General features: G+C 39.1%; 2 protein-coding genes across 2 annotated transcripts in view; both read right to left on the reverse strand.

Annotated features, from left to right (window-relative positions):
- LOC107674703 (PRKCSH beta subunit of glucosidase II) overlaps positions 1-547 on the reverse strand; it is a 10,580-nt gene extending 10,033 nt beyond the window's left edge. The window contains exons 1-2 of the mRNA XM_016468782.1: positions 428-547; positions 230-346 (exon numbers count right to left, since the gene is read on the reverse strand). Coding sequence (XP_016324268.1) covers positions 230-346; positions 428-521 — 211 coding nt within the window. The 5' untranslated portion in view covers positions 522-547. The remainder of the gene's footprint in view (positions 1-229; positions 347-427) is intronic.
- Positions 548-3,525: 2,978 nt separating this feature from the next.
- LOC107674699 (cAMP-specific 3',5'-cyclic phosphodiesterase 4C-like) overlaps positions 3,526-19,237 on the reverse strand; it is a 43,917-nt gene continuing 28,205 nt past the window's right edge. The window contains exons 4-16 of the mRNA XM_016468776.1: positions 18,940-18,976; positions 18,733-18,803; positions 18,461-18,492; positions 16,695-16,807; positions 11,374-11,467; positions 11,045-11,208; positions 10,810-10,908; positions 9,977-10,141; positions 9,758-9,857; positions 7,727-7,881; positions 7,485-7,607; positions 7,188-7,370; positions 3,526-7,091 (exon numbers count right to left, since the gene is read on the reverse strand). Of these exons, the coding sequence (XP_016324262.1) occupies positions 6,597-7,091; positions 7,188-7,370; positions 7,485-7,607; positions 7,727-7,881; positions 9,758-9,857; positions 9,977-10,141; positions 10,810-10,908; positions 11,045-11,208; positions 11,374-11,467; positions 16,695-16,807; positions 18,461-18,492; positions 18,733-18,803; positions 18,940-18,976 (1,831 nt within the window). The 3' untranslated portion in view covers positions 3,526-6,596. The remainder of the gene's footprint in view (positions 7,092-7,187; positions 7,371-7,484; positions 7,608-7,726; positions 7,882-9,757; positions 9,858-9,976; positions 10,142-10,809; positions 10,909-11,044; positions 11,209-11,373; positions 11,468-16,694; positions 16,808-18,460; positions 18,493-18,732; positions 18,804-18,939; positions 18,977-19,237) is intronic.

The following is a 19,237-nucleotide window of genomic DNA, read 5'->3' on the forward strand; positions in this document are numbered from 1 at the left end:
TCCGTATGCACAAAGGCACAGATCCCTAAACAAGGCCATATCTGCAGATGAAACTTTTTTTGTAGAAGCATTTTTGAAATGTGAACTAGCACCTCATGCCTACAAGAAGCTGCAAAAGACACAGGCGCAAATGGAATGTACAAAACATATTGACATTAATTTTTAAGTAAATATTTGACGATAATGGTCCTGACAGAACTAAATTTTAAAAAATGAGTGCTGTAAGTACCTGGCTCATCTGAACCATCTTTGCAGTCACAGTAGTCATCATTCACTCGGTCAAAAGGAATAGCCCGGGATCCATCGAGACAGGTGAAAGGCTTGTTCTCCACATAAAACTGTTTCTCTTTATTTATTTAGACAAAATAAAGAGTTAAACCAGTATAAGAGTATACAGAAAATACAATAAATTATATGACTTGTATACTTGTCAGTGGCACTCCACGGGGCCGTTGAATTTCTACAGGTGTCCCCAAGCTGACAGCAAAGACCAAAGTCAACAGCAGGTGCACGCAGGTCATGATGCCTCAGGAAATGTAGGGACAAAATGCAAGCTCCCACTAGAGGCGCGTGACCTTGGAGCAAAATAAACGCACAATACATTGTTCAACTGAACATCACAGTATATCCAATCCATTCATAAATATACATCTCATACCAAAGGTTTACAAAAGGCTAAACTGATTAATATTTTTCTTCACCCAAATGATGGTCGCAGGTAAATCCGTCTATAAAATGTATTCGTATCCTAGTTAATTCAATCTGAAATGGCTTCCGCACACACGGCCAACCGAACATACTGAAATACTTACCGATCTGAAATGATAAACAATACAGTATCACGATAGCAAGTATTATGTTTCAATAAACATCGCGTAAATTAAATGTGCGATTGTATAATTAGTCAAAGAAATCTAAAAAAAAAACCTTTGTAAAACAGAAACTCATTACTTACGTCCGTAGAGCGTTCTTGCACCGTGTGTTACGTCACCAAGATGAGCGGTGTTTTCATATGATTGGTGGATTCAAGTGAAGGAATGCGGCATTGTGGGTAATGCAGTCATTAAAAAACGGATGTGATTTTTTTTTACCTCTTGCACAAAATCAATAATATGATTAATTATAAACCAGTTACCATATATTTAAGCAAAAGCGTCCCACCAGCATTTAAATACTGACTCAGCTCCTCCATAATTCAAACATTGTGACAGGATTATATCATATTACGCATATATAATTGTAAACATATTATACTATTACAAGTAAACAGTTACAATTCATTAAAAAGTCTGTGATTAAAACAATTTGTGTTCAAGTGACGCGTGAAAGGCGGGCGCGCGGTTTTTCTGCAAGAGAAGTTTGTTGTAACTTATTCGGGCTCTGCTAAACTTGTTATAAACTGCACAAAAAGTTGTTCAAAAATGTTTGTAAGGATTTAAATGTATAATGTTTTTGGTCATTTACATCTGACGACTTTTTTTTACCTGAAGTTTCAGGACTTCAGGTAAGTAGCCAGTAAACTTTGACAAATTGGCTGTGGCCGTATGATTATCACACTATTCACTGGGTTTCCAAATGAGTATAACAAACTCCAGCTATTACAATACCTTTAAACAAAGCTTCACTGTATCTTTGTCTAAAGTGCCGTGAACAGCTTTGCATGGTTTGAAATTTGATACAAATGATAGCTATCAAAAAGAAGCTTTGTAAACAAACAGCATTATGAATGGTTTAAGCAGCACTGTATGATGAATAATCAGTGTTGGGTAAGTAATGTAATTGATTGCTTTTTGATGACTTTTCCACATTTTTAATGAATGTTTTCAACTGTTAATCATTGTGAAACATTTAAAGCAGGTAGGGTTAACCTTATAGTAGTACTGATAACTGTCAGACTTTCAAAATCCTTCATCACTTGAATTAAGATTATAATCATTTAATTTTAAAGCACAGCCACCTCAAAATCAGACTTTAGCACCAGACTTTTTACTTTGAGATCATTCTGCGGTTAAATGCTGATTTAAAATCATAACAAGATATAGTTTAATAGCTATGATAATAAAATCTTTGCATAGCTATGACAGGAAACACTGGCATCTAACAATGAAAAAAAAAACAGTTAATCTAAAAAAAATAAAGTAGGCTATGCATAAACCCAAATAGGAAATAAAACAGTTATCAAATAAGCATGTGTCCTATTCTGTGTCCTAAACTCCTGAAACATTGGTGTCTCATATTTCAGAGCAGTCGATGTAATTTGGGAAAGAAATCAATCAAATCTGTATGAGTGAAAATATTCAGATGTAACCCTTAACATTTTCATAAGTAATTGTAATTTAATTACACATTTTTTCTCAGTAACTTTAACATATTATAGTTACATTTATTTTGTAATTAAATGGCATAATTCCGTAACTTATGTAACTAGTTACTCCACAACACTGTGAATAATTGACTACTGAATTTTTGCTTTAATGCAGCCAGGTCAAAAGAAGAAAAGAGGAGGTCATGGGGATGGAACAGGAAGTTACATGCAGGTGAGAGAGAGAAAATACTGGATGTTATTCTATACATGATCAGTCCCTTATACAAGGGTTAGGGTTTGGTTGCTTACTTGCTTGCAATTATGCATAATTTGCTTTTATTACTAACATATGTAACAAATGTAATAAGCACATATTAAAACAAAGCATTACCAAAACATTTAAACAATATGTTCATCTTATTCTTGTAAAGAGCACCTTACAATGCTAAACATATAGGGAAATGCAAGTTCTAGTGAAGGTGCCCAACTCTGCCCCCTTTCTCTAATTTAAAGACATTTTTATATTCTCTCTAATCTTCTCAAATAGTGAGATGACAGTGAGAATATTCTATTCTTAAATATATAGATTTTTTTTATTTAAAATTTAAAAATATCACAGGTCCTATACAGGACAGGTTCAGAGTGTATAAATGATTAAGCTACTAAAAATGTTAAATTCAACAATTGTGTTTTACAGAGCCGTTTGTGTCTAAATAAAGTCAGTCTGTAGGGGTCAGTAAAGTGTCACCGTTGAGCAAAATAGCCTCAACTCTACCATTTTGCTAAATACCACTTCATTCTCTAAGCAGATGATGAATATGTTCAGTGTTTGCTGTCATGAGGCGAGTAATGATCATACACAGAAATCAGCCTGATTACATGTAGCAGTTGAGACGGCACATGGAGGAAAAAAGGAAAATACAGATATTGCAATTATTAGAAAAATCATCCTTTATTTGTATTTTCAACACACTTTACAGTACTGAACAGTGAAAGAAAAAAATATACTGGTATATATTTATATATTTGTTTTATATATATATATATATATATATATATATAGCTGTTTGCTTATTAAATGCATTTTATTCACAAAATGACAACTTAGTTCTCTCGGAGGAAAACCTTTCATAAAAATAATATAATATAAAATAACTTGGACACATTATACACATTACAGCAATATAATGTACAAATATTACAATCATTTTCCTGTGTTTTCTTTTTCATTTATATTATTACCATAACGTGTGAACAAGTAACATATTATTTAAAGCCCAGAGAAAAATTTCACTGGAGAGTCTCATGAGGCATGTAAAAGTACATTGTACTTCAAAGTACAAAGAAAAACTGTTCTCTGATGAAGCCACGTCATCTTTCTGACTGTTTCTTGGTCATTAACCTCACAGAAGTATTTAAAACCCTATTAAAGCCATTACAGTCCAGATTATTGACACAGAGTAGCTGATGTTGTTCAGTGCTTTAGCAGAAAATGGCATTGAGGACCAAAGAGACGACATTTGGACCGAGCCATTTAAAGTGCTTACCCTGTGCCATGCTATACAACACTCTATACCATTCCCCCTGATATCAGCCATCTCACAACAACTTCCTACAGAAAAAATAAAGTGCTGGTAAAGACAAGTTTTAGAAATAACGGATGATTAGTCTGTTTTCCAATACAATTCAAATATTCACATTTAAAGGTGGTGAGAGGTTGACTAAAATCCCTCAAATGAATGGCAGGGAGATGACAGGAGAAAGAAAGGGGAAGGTGGAGGGCGCTTATGAAATTCCACAATTCAACTACAGTTCATTACAACTAAAAGTGATTCATTGTGACAGTGACTGATTCTGAGAGATCTCAAATTTACAATTCAACATTACAGTATATACAAAACAAGCAGTGATTTGTCTACTATTTATATTAGATAGTAGTTTTTTATTATTATTTTCAAACCATCAAACCAGAATGATACAAAAATAAAAACTGTACACAAACTGTTCAAAGAAAACACTTGTTTTTCCTTTTGATATCCAAAAAGAATGGCAGCAAGGAATTAATTTGAATAATTTCTTAATAAGAAACAATTGCTACAGTGTCGTGTTAAAATGGCAAATATTATTTGTTAGCGTAGTGCTCACAACATTAACAAAAAGCCACACAACAAAGCAATTTTAAGGTAAGACAGGCAAATGTATATGGGAATGTCATCAGTTCGCACAAACCGATTGTGTAACCTCAGGCTTTCATCCGGTGGTCCTCCAAATGAAAACTTATACCATGACATCCTCTAATCCTGTCACAGACAAATACAGTTATCACATATGTACTGGAATGACCTCAAGTTACTGCTCCGACAGGCACGGGCTTGTGTAAAGCTAAGCTACTGACCAGCAGAAACTAGCTTGCCATCGTATTTCAAGAGGGATGCTCACAAACACTGTCCCAAAATATAGCAACAATTGGTTCATTCAACTGAACTAAAAATCAATCAATCAATCAATCAATCAATCTGAGAGAGGCAATATTGCAAATCTAACATCAACCTGAGAACTCACTCTCATTCTTACTTTCTATCTCTCTCGTTCTCCCTTTAAACGTTGGTGAAGAGTCAAATAGACACCACTAAAAGATGCTGGACATGAAATACGTTAGAGGAACAGTTTAGTTTAATGGTATGACCTGCTTTCTCTGTCTGTACGCCATTATAGTCACTTTGCCATGCAGAAAAAATACCCTACACCTCCAGATGGAGCTATTGTGTATTCACAGACATTTAGCAAGGCATATAGACATGAAACAAATAATCTGGGATGTAATGCCAACATCTTATTATTCCACAATATGACTACCCTGCAGTTGACATTAAGGCAAAAAAGCATCAAACTCAATATGGCTGCATGTGACTTGTTTTATCTGTCTTTCCAACTATCTAACCATCAATGTCTTTCTCTTTGAGATATGCCTCATCTTCTCTCACCATCCTCTCTTCTAGCCACCGATCAAGGCTTTTCCAACTTATCATTCCTTTGGCAAAACATAATGCAGCGTGTTGTGGTGTAGAGAATGTATTACCAGCATGAGTGGGTGAAGGTGAGAGAGTGTGTGAATGTGTGCTGCAATTGAGGAGACTGTTGCTTTTACAAATTTGGCAGGAATGGATATAACAAAACAAAACAAAACAAAAAGAAGGCAAAACATATGTCACATGGCTTATCCTCAGAAAGTGACTATCATTAATTATTCACATGGAAAGTGAGGGCAGTCCGTGAGCAGTGACGGTGATAAATCTAATCTAGGCCCTAAATGCTCGGTTGGCTTGAAAGCGACCGAGGAAGACTGACAGATGAGAGCAGGAATTATCACAAAGACAATGTGAATGCTCCATGCCGGCACGAACCATATTCGATGGAGATAGATTGCTTAAAAATAGAAAGAGACAATCAAAAATGAAGACAAAAGCAGACACTCCTGTCCCACGATGCATTGCTTCACAACAGCTCCAGAGTTGAAGCTGGTGGTTCAGAAAGGCACATGGCCATCTTGCACTGGTAGCACTCCTGGGTAAAGGGTAAGAGGGGGTGGGACCCACTAACAAATCATTTCCAACATACTCATCCCTCCAGTCTTCTGGGCAACACGTGTTATCTTATTTTCTCCTGGCAGATGCAACTGTGTTCTCTCTATGACAGAAATTGGAAAAAGTCTCTCAGATTTCACTCAGCATGTGAATTCTGAGGATTTAAGTCCCTGTTCGAATGCTTTAAATACTGATTATTGACACTGATGCTCCTTTTTATGATGGCTTTTTCCCAAAGAGATTCCTTTCAGATCCAAGCCCCCTGAACACATACACAGACACACAGCCGTGTGTTTGCATGTACTGTGTGGTATCGTTATTTTAGGTTAAAATTCATGTACGTCTGTGAATGTATGCGTATGTGTAGAAATTCCAGAGTGCTACACTGACGTAATGGCCTTTTACAAACCCCACCGTGATTCTGTTTCTCCATCAAACCTCACCCTCACTGCTGCTGGATGGACTCCAGCTTGCACTCGAAATCTACAGTTGCTGTGTTAAATACTTCTCTGAAATCAATATTATTTTGTTCTCTTTTTGAAAAATAAAATAAAATGTCTTATTGGATTGGTACACAAGACTTATTCTGTTCATGGTCTAGCTATCAGAAACAGAAAAGTCCTATGTGAACGGAATAGGGACAGTTTTTGAGGGATAGACCCTACTTAGCCCCCTGGGCCAGACAGCTGTTCCTTGAATCTCGAGTATTATGTGTCATCGGTGGGAGAGGATGACTTCTCCTCCTCCTCCGTCTCCTCCACGGGGCTCTCATCAGACTGTCTCTCATCTTCCTCCTCGACTACTGACTGAACCTGCAGTCGCCTCCGTCCCGACCTCTCAACCACTACCTCTGTCACCTCCTCCCCGTCCTCCATTTTTTCTTCTATCTCGTCCTCCTCAGCTTCATCCGCCGCCTCATCTTCTTTCTTTGCCTCTTGACCATGGCTGTCTATGTGGTTATGACTGGGAGCACCGTCCTGTCCTGTTTCTCCCTCCAGGGTGAGCTCAAACTGGAATTTGTTCGTGCAGGATTCAAGCTCATTATCTGGGCCGTCAGGCGGTGGCGATGGGCTCTGGGGAATAGTGCTTTGGTACCAGTCCCGGTTGTCCTCAAGGGTGTCCAAAATTTCCTGAGCATCAGGGTGGACCAAGTCCCCCCAGGTCTCCCACAGGGGATGCACAATATAATCAATAAATCCCACCTGAATAAGGAAACCCGACATATAGAGAGAGCATTTAGGAGCAGCTCATGTCAGAGAAGGTTGAGAATGTGTTTGCGTGGGTGTTTATATGTGTACCTGACTCTTTTCCACGGACGCAGTGTGTTTGTCACACATGGGGCTGATTTCCATCCCACGCTCTCGCTCTTTATCGCCCTGCCGGAAGAACTCCTCCATAATACGCTCAGTCCACTGCCTGTACACTGCCAGGGGCTTGGTTGGGTTACTAAGGTCAGCACAGTGCACCATGTTCCTCAGGACCTGCACACACAAATACACACTTGTGAAAAATGTTGTCTGTCTTTTTTTCTAGTCTGCTCTTACAGACTCTCATCATAGTTTTAAACTGGTTTGTCGCTCAATAAAGACACACACCTGTATTCGGTCATTATAATGGTCCAGCATCAGCACACCTGAACTTGTCACTTTCTTGGTCTCGACCATTGTCTTTAAATCTGCCAGCAAGCTCATATGCTTTGACATGTCTGTTGCCAGAACCTGAGAAGACAAGGAAATAAAAGTGTGTTTATTTCCATTTACACAGGAAATAAAAATGTAGACCCTCAGGAATACAAAAAAAGGCACTGAGGTTCAGTGCAGTGCAGTCAGGGTCTAACCATGTCAATGACCAGCTTGCGCAGACTCTGCCGTTGCCGTTTGGTGAGGTTCTGAAAGATGTCACAGTTCTCCTCATGCAGAAGCTTGAAACCTACAGCCAGGTGGTGGTTCTCCAGTACAGATTCATCGTTGTACATTAATGCCAGTTCTGAGTCTGTGAAAAAGAGCAGGCCAGGCTATTAGTAGATTTCAGGGTCTTCTTGGGGCCTTTACAGAAACAAGTGAGGACGCTGTTGCTGATTTTGCCCATTTTATTCCTAATATTTAAAGATAGCCTCAGATGCAGTATATTTTCATTCACAATAACAAGCATGTTTACGGTTTGTTACCATAGCCAACTGCATGGCAAACACGTTGAACGCGCTTCTCGTGTGTAAAAAGTACCTATACACTTGAGAGGCGGCAAGACTGAAAGCTTGACGTACTGGCAACTACACATTGTTTAAGGCTATTTTATTAATTAGGATATTGATATAGGAACTTTTTTTGTCAAGTAAAACTAATATTTTCACCTTTAAACAATATACATTTTAATACCGGTATCTTCCCTCATAACCCATTTTATTGCATACCATGGCAAACCTAATTGCCAATATAATTATCTAGGGGTGGGAATCTTACCTCAATTCAAATTGATTCGTGAAGTCATTATTTGATTAAAAATCAATTCCGATTTTGAATCAAATTTTGATTTGATTTATGCATAGATTTGATTTTAGTTGACTGTTTTGTGTCACTTTTCCTATTTGACTGCAGTACAGAGTTTAATAGGTCTTGAAGAAAAAATCTCACTGAATTAAATGTAAACCTTGAAATGTATTGTTTTTTTCTTCCTATTTTAGTCAACCCAGTATTTTAAAACAAACGCAATTTAAGCTGACTGCAATCATAACACACATAACTAGAAGTCATCTGTAATTGATTACAGATCTGTAAGTATTTAGTACACAAATAAAATTCCTTAATACGAAAATAAAAACTTTTGCATATATAAATCTGTTAAATGAAATAAAAAATAAATAAACAATAGTACAAATATAATAGAAAAAAATATACAAATTAAACTTTAAGTTTTTCAGGTACAGTAACCTAGGTTTATTTAACATAAATACTACAGAAATACTACGAAAATGTAATAATCAAATGTAAAAATAAAACACTGTATAGTCGTCCCTGTATGAATTACATATAAATTGATTCATAATAAAGATACAAAAGTGATTTAGTCAAAAGCAGTGAATGATTTTTTGTTTTTATTTATTTATTTTAAATTAACATTAATGTAACAGATGGCAACAGTTTATTAGGCTGCTTACACTTTAAGAATAAATGCACAGATCTAATATAGTGTTACATCTGATTTTCTCCAAACTGTTCACATTCACATATGACATAATAGACTGTGTTTATGTGAATACTTCATACAATTTGCAATTTGACATAATTATGTGTGTATTTGACCATTTAAGCGCAATAAGCTGTGAAAGAGAACCGAATTCAGGATTGCATGCCTCTGAGAGGCAGCATTTGTGCTCGCACTTCAGCTGTGTCTGTCAGTGCGAGTGCTGCATTGAGTCCTTTTGCAGCTTACTGTGATTAATAACACTAGCGTGTCAATAACTTTTGACAGTACAGCAAAGTTAAAGAAATGTAACACTTTAGAAAATCGATTTTTGACATTTTTGAATCGATGTGAATCGCCGGAAGATAGAATCACGATTCGTATGTGAATTGATTTTCCCCCCACCCCTATAGTTATCTAGCTGACTAACAGACTAACACATTTCTGATGAAATTTGTGAGTCTTGGAAGCATCAGTAAACAAATCATCAGTAATTTTTGCATTAAAATGTATTTGTAATGCAAATGTGTTTAGTATTATTATCATCATATTACTTAATATTATTTCTAGAATATATAAAAATATGTTGAAAAAAGCAGAATACATTCTTATTGTTGAGGCCTATGATTTTGTACTGCTGTTAACCAGTTCTCAGATGCCATCATCATTATTTTTACAATGTACTTACTGGTGTTGATGAGGAACTGGTTGGAAACTCCAGGGTGGTCTACATCATGAATGGCAGCAGCGAACAATGCAGCCAGGATTTCAAGATCAGTGAAAACGGCCTGGTGGGAAGACGCCGTAGTATGATGGTCATTATGTGAAGTGTCAGTGCTGACTTTCAAATCTGATTTCAGATTATGAAGCTTTTTGCTTTTGAATGGGCACTGGCTCATATACTCACGTCCAGTGCCGGTGTGGAGAGCAGCACATGTGTTGACTGTGTGACATCAGCGGCATGCAGGCTGTTATGATAGGCCACGTTGGCATGATAGTGGTCTTCCAGTGTCATCACATAGGTGATAAATGTGTCCACTGGGATCCGAAATGTCTTTAATAGATCCCTTTCCTGTAACGCATTGCAGTTCGTAGACAGAACATAAATAGTGGAAGTAAAACAAACTATCATGAATCAATATAAGGTTTGCTGTTGTAACTAGTATTGCTGGGTATCAATACAGATTTCCTGATTCGGTTAGATTCAGATTCATAAGTTCTTATTTTGATTCTAGTATCAGTTTGATTTTATTCAATTCAGCTGGATACATTTCAGTTGTAATATCAGTTATGCTTACATACAGTATTAAGGAAATTATTTCTCTGCTAATGCTTATTACGTTTTTGTTTTGTTTTGTTTTTTGATTGCATCACATTCAAAACAGACTGCATGAACTCAGCAGGAACACTGATACTCAAACATTACGAAAATATACGTTTTAAAAATTAAGAACTATGTAGTTGAGGGAGTTAATTCAGCAGAGCACAGTGGTGTGTGCAGGACAGGATGTGCAAGCACATTTCCACACAGCCACTGAAAATAGGCAATGAGTAAAAGATTGATTTGGGGATTTTAAGAATCGATATTGTGAATGTTCAAACTGAGATAATCGGAAAATCTATATTTTTACCCACCCCTAGTAACGAGCATACAAAAACCACATAGACATTTTGCATCTGACATATTTCAAAAGTACAGAACAACAGGAAAATTTATAGCAAAAACCAGGGACCACACACCTGGAAGATAGCAAACATCATGCAACTTAGAGGTCTGTTATTGGAGTACTCAGCCACATGGAAGATATTAAGGCCCCACTTGTTTAAGTCATTCAGCTCCTGTAAAGATAGAGTAAATTAAATCATCAAATCCATTTGGCAAACTGACTTTTTTATACCAATAACTAGTAGTAATGTTGGAGGATTGGGTGTTGGAAAAGTTCTGAGATAGAGTATGTATGCATTGTGCCTGTACCCTGGCCAGTGCATCCTCCTGCTCGGTTTTGACCCCGAAGCGGGGCAGGGCTGCGCTAGTGAGGCTCGAGCTATGTGTAAGCTTCTTGACACCACTGATGTGAGACATTGGTTTTTCTTGCTCCCGGAGTGTAGGAGAGGGAATCTCTACCTCATTCTGTTTGTCTGAGACACAACCAATGCATGAACGTTTAACAGATGACAGCTAATTTCAAATCAGTAGAGTGTTTCAGAGCAGTAAAATGTACTCCAGTAAAACATACTGCAATGTTGAAACTAAGGTTTTGCGCTTCTGAAAATAGAAGTACAGAGCAGAGCGTGCGCACTCACCTAGGAAGGTAGTGGAGATGTATTCAGACACCTGATTCCCCGAGCGGCTCATCTCAGACAGATGAGACAGTTCCCTATTTAACATCCTCTTGAACTAGAGATCAGAAAAGGGAAAGATGGGGATAGATAAACAGGGAAAAGGAGAGAGTGATAAGTACACAGCAGATGGTAACAATGCAGAAAAATAAAAATGTCAGTCTGTCTGAGAAGAAACTAGTATGATAAACAGACACTATATGTTATTACATGATAACATGTCAAATACATTGTATTAAATGGATAGTTCACCCAAAAATAAATAAATAAAAAATTAAATAAGAAGAAAATTGGGTTCCAAACAACACTGGACCCCATTGACTTTCATTGTGCAGACAGAAACATTTTTCAAAATGATGGTGAGTAAATGATGACAAAATTTTCATTTTTGGGTGACTTTAAAACTTACTTTTTTCTGTATTATTCAGATGTTTACTCTTGCTTTTTGCAGATAGACATAAGACGTATATTGAAAATGTCTGAATGTCACCTAAAAATCACATGGTTTTGGTACTGCAAGGTCATATGCAGTTTGTACTTATACAGTGTGCAGATATTTAAATGCAAATAAACCTAAGGCATTTCTAATGTTATAGCTTTAACATTGTATGGTTAGAGGAAGGGCTTGTTTTTAATTAAAATCTAATTAAGTGATGGCCATCGGGGGAGAGCATTGAGGAGTGGTTTTCTTAAATCTCTGCAAACCATTGCTCTATCAAATAGGAGGAGAAACGTCTTTGTAACGTCTTTGTATAAGAACCAGATATGTGCTTTAAATGACTGAAATTGTGCAAGTTCAACAGATAACACAACACAAGTACACAGTCACACAGCAAGACTCCGATAAGACCCCTGGTCTGTCCCACTGACTGGTCTTTCACACATTACAATCTCCATGGAAACCAGCAGGTTTCCTTAGCAACTGCCTCCTCACAGTCCCTCCTGCAGCATGATGGGAGCGAGGCGATGGGTTGGGTGACAATCTGAGAGAGTAGGCAGGTGTCTGTCTCTGACCTCCTCCAAGGTCAACACTCTCTGTATCACTCTCCATCTCCCGCTCTCCTCCATTCTGTCTTTATCTCTCTCTAAGCCCACATTTTCGTTTCCTGTCTGTCTTTATTTCTGTACTCCACATTCTCTCCATTTTTCTAATGCTATATAATCACCCTCTGGATGTGCGTGTATCAGACATATGCAAATGCATTTCTATTACATGCATCATCATTGTTGTTAAAACATCTATAGCAAGCAAAATATAATGAGTTTAAAGACACACATAATGCACAATTTCTAATCAACAACACAATAAGAGAAATAAAAATCAATGTTAAGTGTAATTTTTAAGTAAGTCCAAGCCAATTTTCTGTCACAGCTATCAACCCACTCACTGTAAACCTGAATCTTCCTGAATTTTCCCTCAGGGATCAATACACAATGTATATCTATCTCATACAGTCAAGCTGTGAGTTTACATAAAGATTCTTTTACAAAATAAACTTTCCTGTGCAAGTGCATATTACATACTGTACCAAGGCTCTGTTTGTACTTTGCTGAGTCATTATTAAAACATTCACAGAGTGCCAACTGTTTTTAGCATGCATCCTCTGGAGGACCAAGATGATACCAAATCAGACAAAATGAATACAAATAGATGTTACTAGGGGAGTCTGATAGTATCTGTTGCCTTTATTTACTAAGACTGAGATTGATGGTTGAGTTTGATAAGGTGCGGACAAAAAATGGCAACAGCATATTTATTTACATTTAAATCTTCGAAGGTAAATGTATTGTGGTTGTACCAATTTTTTTGAAGACACTGAATTAATTAATAAACCACTTTAAATAGTAATAATAAAATTATTTTTTTTAAATGCTGTGCTTCTGCATTTTAATGGGCTAATGTTAACAGGTCCAATAAGCAACATAGATGAAACATATTTGACATTCAACAGTTAACCAGAGAAAGTGTCCTAGCCCAAGATGTGGAAATGTGGGAGAGTCACTAATTGTGTCCCAATGTTTTAAATTGTATCTGGCAACAACAAACCTTTAGTTTAGCCCATGATCAATTTAAGGTTTGTTGTTGCCAGATAGAATTAAAAACATTGGGACACAAACAGCCACATTTCAATATCATCAATATCCATATCAAACCTTCCAACAGTACACAAATCTTGGATGAAGGGACTATGCAGAAAAAAGCTAGTCCTACACTACCAAATATTAACCAGATGAAGCCAGTTCCCAGGCCAGCCTGAGACAGAGCAATGGAGAGAAGGCTTAAGGGAAGGAGGGAGGAAGTGGTAAGAATGGGGTTGAGGCATCCTCAGACACAAGCCCACTGTACAGGTTCTGTCCATCTCTAGGCACGGAAATAACATAAGCCAAGAGCTACAGCGGCAATCATTTTCTCCCTGCCTCTCAAAGTGACACTGAATAAGTGCATAAGTTCAGAGCTCGGGTTTAAAATCACACTTGAGGTATGGAGACAGGTACAAATTTGGATGCACCCAACATGCAACAAACATCAGTCTTATCACATGTAGTCTGTTCCAGAAGCATTAGAGCTCCATCACCTAAGCAAATTTTCTTTTTACCCTGTCCTAGTTACATCTCCACATTTCTATTTATCACTCTGCTGAACAAACAGCCTTACCCCTGGGATCTGACCAACTGTTTGCTAACAGATATTTAGTGACATTTTTCTGTTCATGCTGGCCCTACCTGGTCCCACCAGCCAATCAGCCAGGGTTTGGAGCAGGTGTCACAGAATAGATCCATGAAGGGGGTTCTACGCTCGGTGTCTTCACCACCCCCATCCAGCACCCCATCAGCAGCTGCCCCGAGCTCCAGCTCTGACCCTCCTCTCCCCTGCAGGGGGCTGTAGCTGGAGGAGTGGGCCAGCCGGTAGCCTCCAGGTACAGGTGAGGGGCATGAAGAGGGTGACGGGTCAATGGCCTCCACTACACCCATGCTGAGGGTGACAGATGGCATGGACCGCTGACAAAGGCAAGAGGCGCGGAAGTGCACAGGGGCCGAAGCACGGCGGGTGCCCCAGCGACATGTGGGCGTGGTCAGGGTGTGGGCAGAGAGGCCACAGCCTAACAGGCCGGGATGCTCCAGAGTGACGGCTGCCCCCAAGAGGCGGGGAGCAAGCGGTGGTGAAAATCCAGCGACGAGCGCTCGCTAACACTGTCTCTCTACATGCAGTAAGCAGTACGAGAACCAGGCCCTCCTGAAAACCACCAAGCAGGCTCCACGGCGATTTGCAGGCGAGTGTCCCCTGTGAACGGCCCGCTAGGAGCCGTCCAGATCCACAGGCCAAAGGGACTACATCTTATCCCAGCAGCTGAGTAGAGCTGACCCCGATCCAACAGAAGGGGGGAGAGAGCAGCAAAGAGTGGAATGGACAAAGATGGAGAGTCAAAGAGACGGGACCGTCTGAAGGACACAGAGAGGATGCGGACGGAAAGGGGACAGAGGAATTACGGGAGATAGGGAGAAAGATGAAGATGAGCAAATAGCTAACGGTGACTGACTGAGGGATGACAGGAGGAGGAAGGGAAACAACAACACAGGTAACAGAAGGAAACGGATGAAAGGAGACAGAAAGGACGACAGAAACAAGGAGACACAGAAACACCAAAAGAGATGGGGCCTTTAGTCAAAAGTCAAACTACAAAAGAGCGGTGGTCTGGAAAAACATCCTTTCTCTCTGTCCCTGCGTCGACTCCCCTCCCCCACCGCAGAGCTCCAGGACCCGGGCCCAGTGTTCCCAGCGAGTTGTGTTCAGAGCGCACAGTCCATGGAGCACAATAACAGTCCCCTCAGCACAATGCAGCTCTCTTCAGCAGCCCCGCTGTTTAATCCACATGCGGCATCAGACTCGCCGATGCAGCTCAGCTGATGCTCTGCCTCTCGCTCTGTTTCCCTGGATGCTGTAGACAGATCTCGCAAGCTAATCAGCCGCTGAGGCAGGAGGCGCGTGCTTGGGTGTGTGTGCTAGTGGCGTGTGTACGTGTGCACGCACCCTGAGAGCGCATGTGCGGCAGACGGCATGTTAGAGTGTGGAAAAATGAAGAAACGTCTGTACGTGTGTGTGTGCGTGTGTGAGAGAGAGATGTATTGAATAGTCTGACAAAAAGGAGGGGAGGGAATCTAGGCTTTAGTATTTACACTAATCTCTGCATGAACGATTCTGCTTTGGTGCATATGGGTGTGAATATGTGTGTTTATGTGTGTTATCTACTTCAGCATACAAGCTCTGCCTCAATCATCCAAGAGATCTTCCATTCACACACAAATGCTGCTTACTTCTCATACTGACATCTGTCTTATCAGGTATATAGCAAAACACAAAACGCCCGTATTATGGTGCATGGACACAACCATACAAAAACGGCACATCCAAAGTCTTCATGGTACTGTCTCTTTAAGCAGGCAAGCTATGGAAGAGAGCAACCGATTTTTCATTGGCCAGCAGCTAAATCACATGCCTCATGGCCACAGTGAAGAGCCAATGGTTAAACTGGCAGGGTAGACCTTGCTGCAGTTCATAGCAACGAAGGTTACAGCAGAAACACTGGCATCAGGACCAAACTGCAGCCCCCTCCTCCCTCCCTCATGTCCTCCTTATCCACAAACCCCCTATTTTCTCCCTCTCTCTCCATCTCTCCTACACTTCTCAAACCAGAGCATTGTGTAGGACAAGGCTGGCAGAGTTGCATGCAAAAGCTTTTTGCATCAGTGTTTACGGATGATAATTAAAAATACATTGAAGAACATCACTCAGGCGGGACCATATCAGACAAACCGGCACACAACCTGCTCAAGAATCTTTCTCCGCATACACATATTGTCCTTCATGCGTGATAATCCACAGAATGGGAGATCTTGAAACCGCTTCTTGTTGAAATCTAATTTGTCATGTTAAGTATTTTGTAAAATGTAAAGGAAATTATAAACAATGAATGGGAGACTTATCATAGTGTAATGGGTATCATAGTGTAATAGGCTGTGTACACAAAAGTGCCTTTGAGAAGGTGAGACAGAGAGAGGAAGAAAGTTCTACATCCTGCAAGTTTAAGTTCCAACCAGCTCCAACTCACTTGCCTGAAAGATTCTAGTGCATCTGAAGACCTTGATTAGTTGGTTCAGGTGTGTTTAATTAGGGTTGAAGCTAAACTCCGCAGGACAGTGGCCCTCAGGAACAGGTTTGGACACCCCTGTTCTACAGAAACAAAACTAGGCAGCACAAATGCAACAGCAAGTGATTGAAGAAACACCTTGTTGGAGGCCATTTCGCTAACAGAGCGGTGGGTCTGAATGGTCTCCAGCTGGTCCAAACACCAGTCAAGTTCCTCCAGAGTCTCCCGAGCCAGCTGCTGGTATGTCTCATCTGCACAGGACATAAGACACAGCAATCAGCTCCACATCACGACATTACTGTCATATGCATTTAACACTGACTGTGGGACACAGCGAGAACCCCATTTGTGAACAGTGGGGAAGTTGTTTCCTGACAGGAGGAAGTAAAGAATTGTCTGAGTGATTCCTTCATAGAAAAAAATTCCAAGCATGAATATTTCAAGAACTTCATATGGAGAGATCAAATGCCTCATAAATAATAGAGCCTTTCCCTCGTAAGAATGAATAATCATATTTTTTCAAACCAGAGGAAAAAGAGAATTATAGGAAGAAGTCTATGGCTGTTAACTTGCCAAAATCATGTGATATAAACTGATTTATAAACTTATAAAAATATCAAAGAACCTCAGTGAACATTTAGGATGAATTAGAACAACAAGCCAGGTTCATCAGTGTCTAACTTCTGATCTTGGTTTACATGCAAACCAATAACCTGGCAGCAAAAGAAAACCATGTTTACAAGACATTTAAAAAAAAAAAATCAGGTTATTCCCTGTTATTGACATCAAAACCTAATCAAGCTTGTCTCTGACTAAGTATTCCATTTATTATGTGAGTTATTGCATAATGCAAAATTGAATACTGAATATTGCAAAATGTAAGCAGGAAACTTGGACTCATATTCTCCTTTCGTGCAGTTTCTACAGATGCAGCATTTTGACTGTGCCGCTTCTACTTAGGCTGCATGAGATGAGACCACATTTGATAATTACTTGGGTAAAAAAAAAGATTTGGGGTGCACAATATGTTTTCTCCTCCCCAAACTGAATTGTTTGCTCAGGCCGGATGTGCTCAATCCACAGTAAGAACACTTTCCTGTCACATTGTCAGACAAGCGCATTTCAATAAGCCAAAAGAACGCAGGTTATGGTGTTTGGATGCAAGTTGAAATTGGGGTAATGGGCAAAAATGTACCTGTTTGATTGGCTCATGCTTAAGCCATTAACGACAAAGAAAAATTGGTTTAACGGGTTTAATGGTTCAACGGCTTATGAAGCATAATCGAGTTAAGGACATGTATGTAAATGCACTCAGCGAGGTCCAATCTATCCCATAATTGGGCTATGGGCTGTCCCTTTCTACACCAGACTTATTAAACCATTTCTATATGGACCTCACTTTGTGCACATAATTAATGTTGCACTATAATATAAGAACATAAGTCATAAGCACACAATTCTTTAGAATGTCATTGTAGCGTATAGCATTATGACTTGTCCTCACAGAAATTACTGCAATACGCAGTACATACTTTTGGTCATGTAATGTATATAAGAAGATCTGATGAGAGCTCACATTGAAGTGATATTTATATATATAATTGTATAACTACTTATTTTATCATAACTAATTTATTTTGAAAAGTTCAATATGTGGTGCACCTTCACTGCTGATATGCTTTGGAGTTCCTAATCTAAACTAGTGGCTGAGGGCTGTTATTTGGCTAGTTAAAGCATCTGGTTAGGTTCCAGACCTGTTTCCCATATGGCTTCACTATTTCTGATGCTGTAATGCATTTTACTGGCAACAGTGCCTACAAGAGGAAGTGTATGCGTAATGTGAGAGACACTGTGTGGGAGATAGAAAGCTCACCAGTGACTAAGTTACAGTACAGTAAACATACCTGAGAGCGTTGCTGGGGGAACCGTGGGTTGGCTGTATATTAAATTTCATGTTAAAAATATTTTCACAAAAATTAAAGTCCCTAACATAAAATCTTATTTTTTTTGTGTGTGTGTTAAAATTAGTTAGGTTGTGTGAATATGCTTTATTTTGTTCATTATTCATCATTTATAAAATACAAAAATGCTTTATTAGAAAATACACTTGTGGCCATAAGGGGGCAGAGCAGAAATAAAGAAACTGTTGCATCAAAGCTGGAAGAACTAAACTGACTTGTTGGTGGGAGTCGTGACATTGGCGAGAATTGTGAAGTTGCTTCTGACAGTTCGTAGACTAGCCAACACCTGTGTCGAAGAGGAGGAGGAAAAGAGAGAGAGAGCAGTTGAACAGCAAGATATCACTCAACTCCACCTCAGCAAGTCATGACAAGCAATTAGCACTCATTATATACTGTTTGCCAGACACAACAGTGAGTCTTACCTGAGCAAAAGGGGTGACTATGAGATCTTCAGTATGACTGCAGAAAGAGGAAAGAGCAGTTCCAGTAAAATGAAAGAGAAAAAAATACTATACATTTTGATAAATGTTTACAAATGGTCTTTTACAATATTCAGATGAAGCCAGAATCATCCCCAGGTGTAAAGAAATAGACTCAACCCAACATCAAAACATGCCATTTTTTTATGGCCATAATCCAAGCAGCAGTCTCAGTGGTCACTGCCTGCATGCTGCGAGCATGAGCATTTCTAAGGGTGTAACAGTATTATAGTGAGACGGG

This window comes from Sinocyclocheilus anshuiensis, unplaced genomic scaffold (genome assembly GCF_001515605.1).
Source record: "Sinocyclocheilus anshuiensis isolate Anshui unplaced genomic scaffold, SAMN03320099.WGS_v1.1 scaffold152, whole genome shotgun sequence".
Classification (NCBI taxonomy): domain Eukaryota; kingdom Metazoa; phylum Chordata; class Actinopteri; order Cypriniformes; family Cyprinidae; genus Sinocyclocheilus; species Sinocyclocheilus anshuiensis.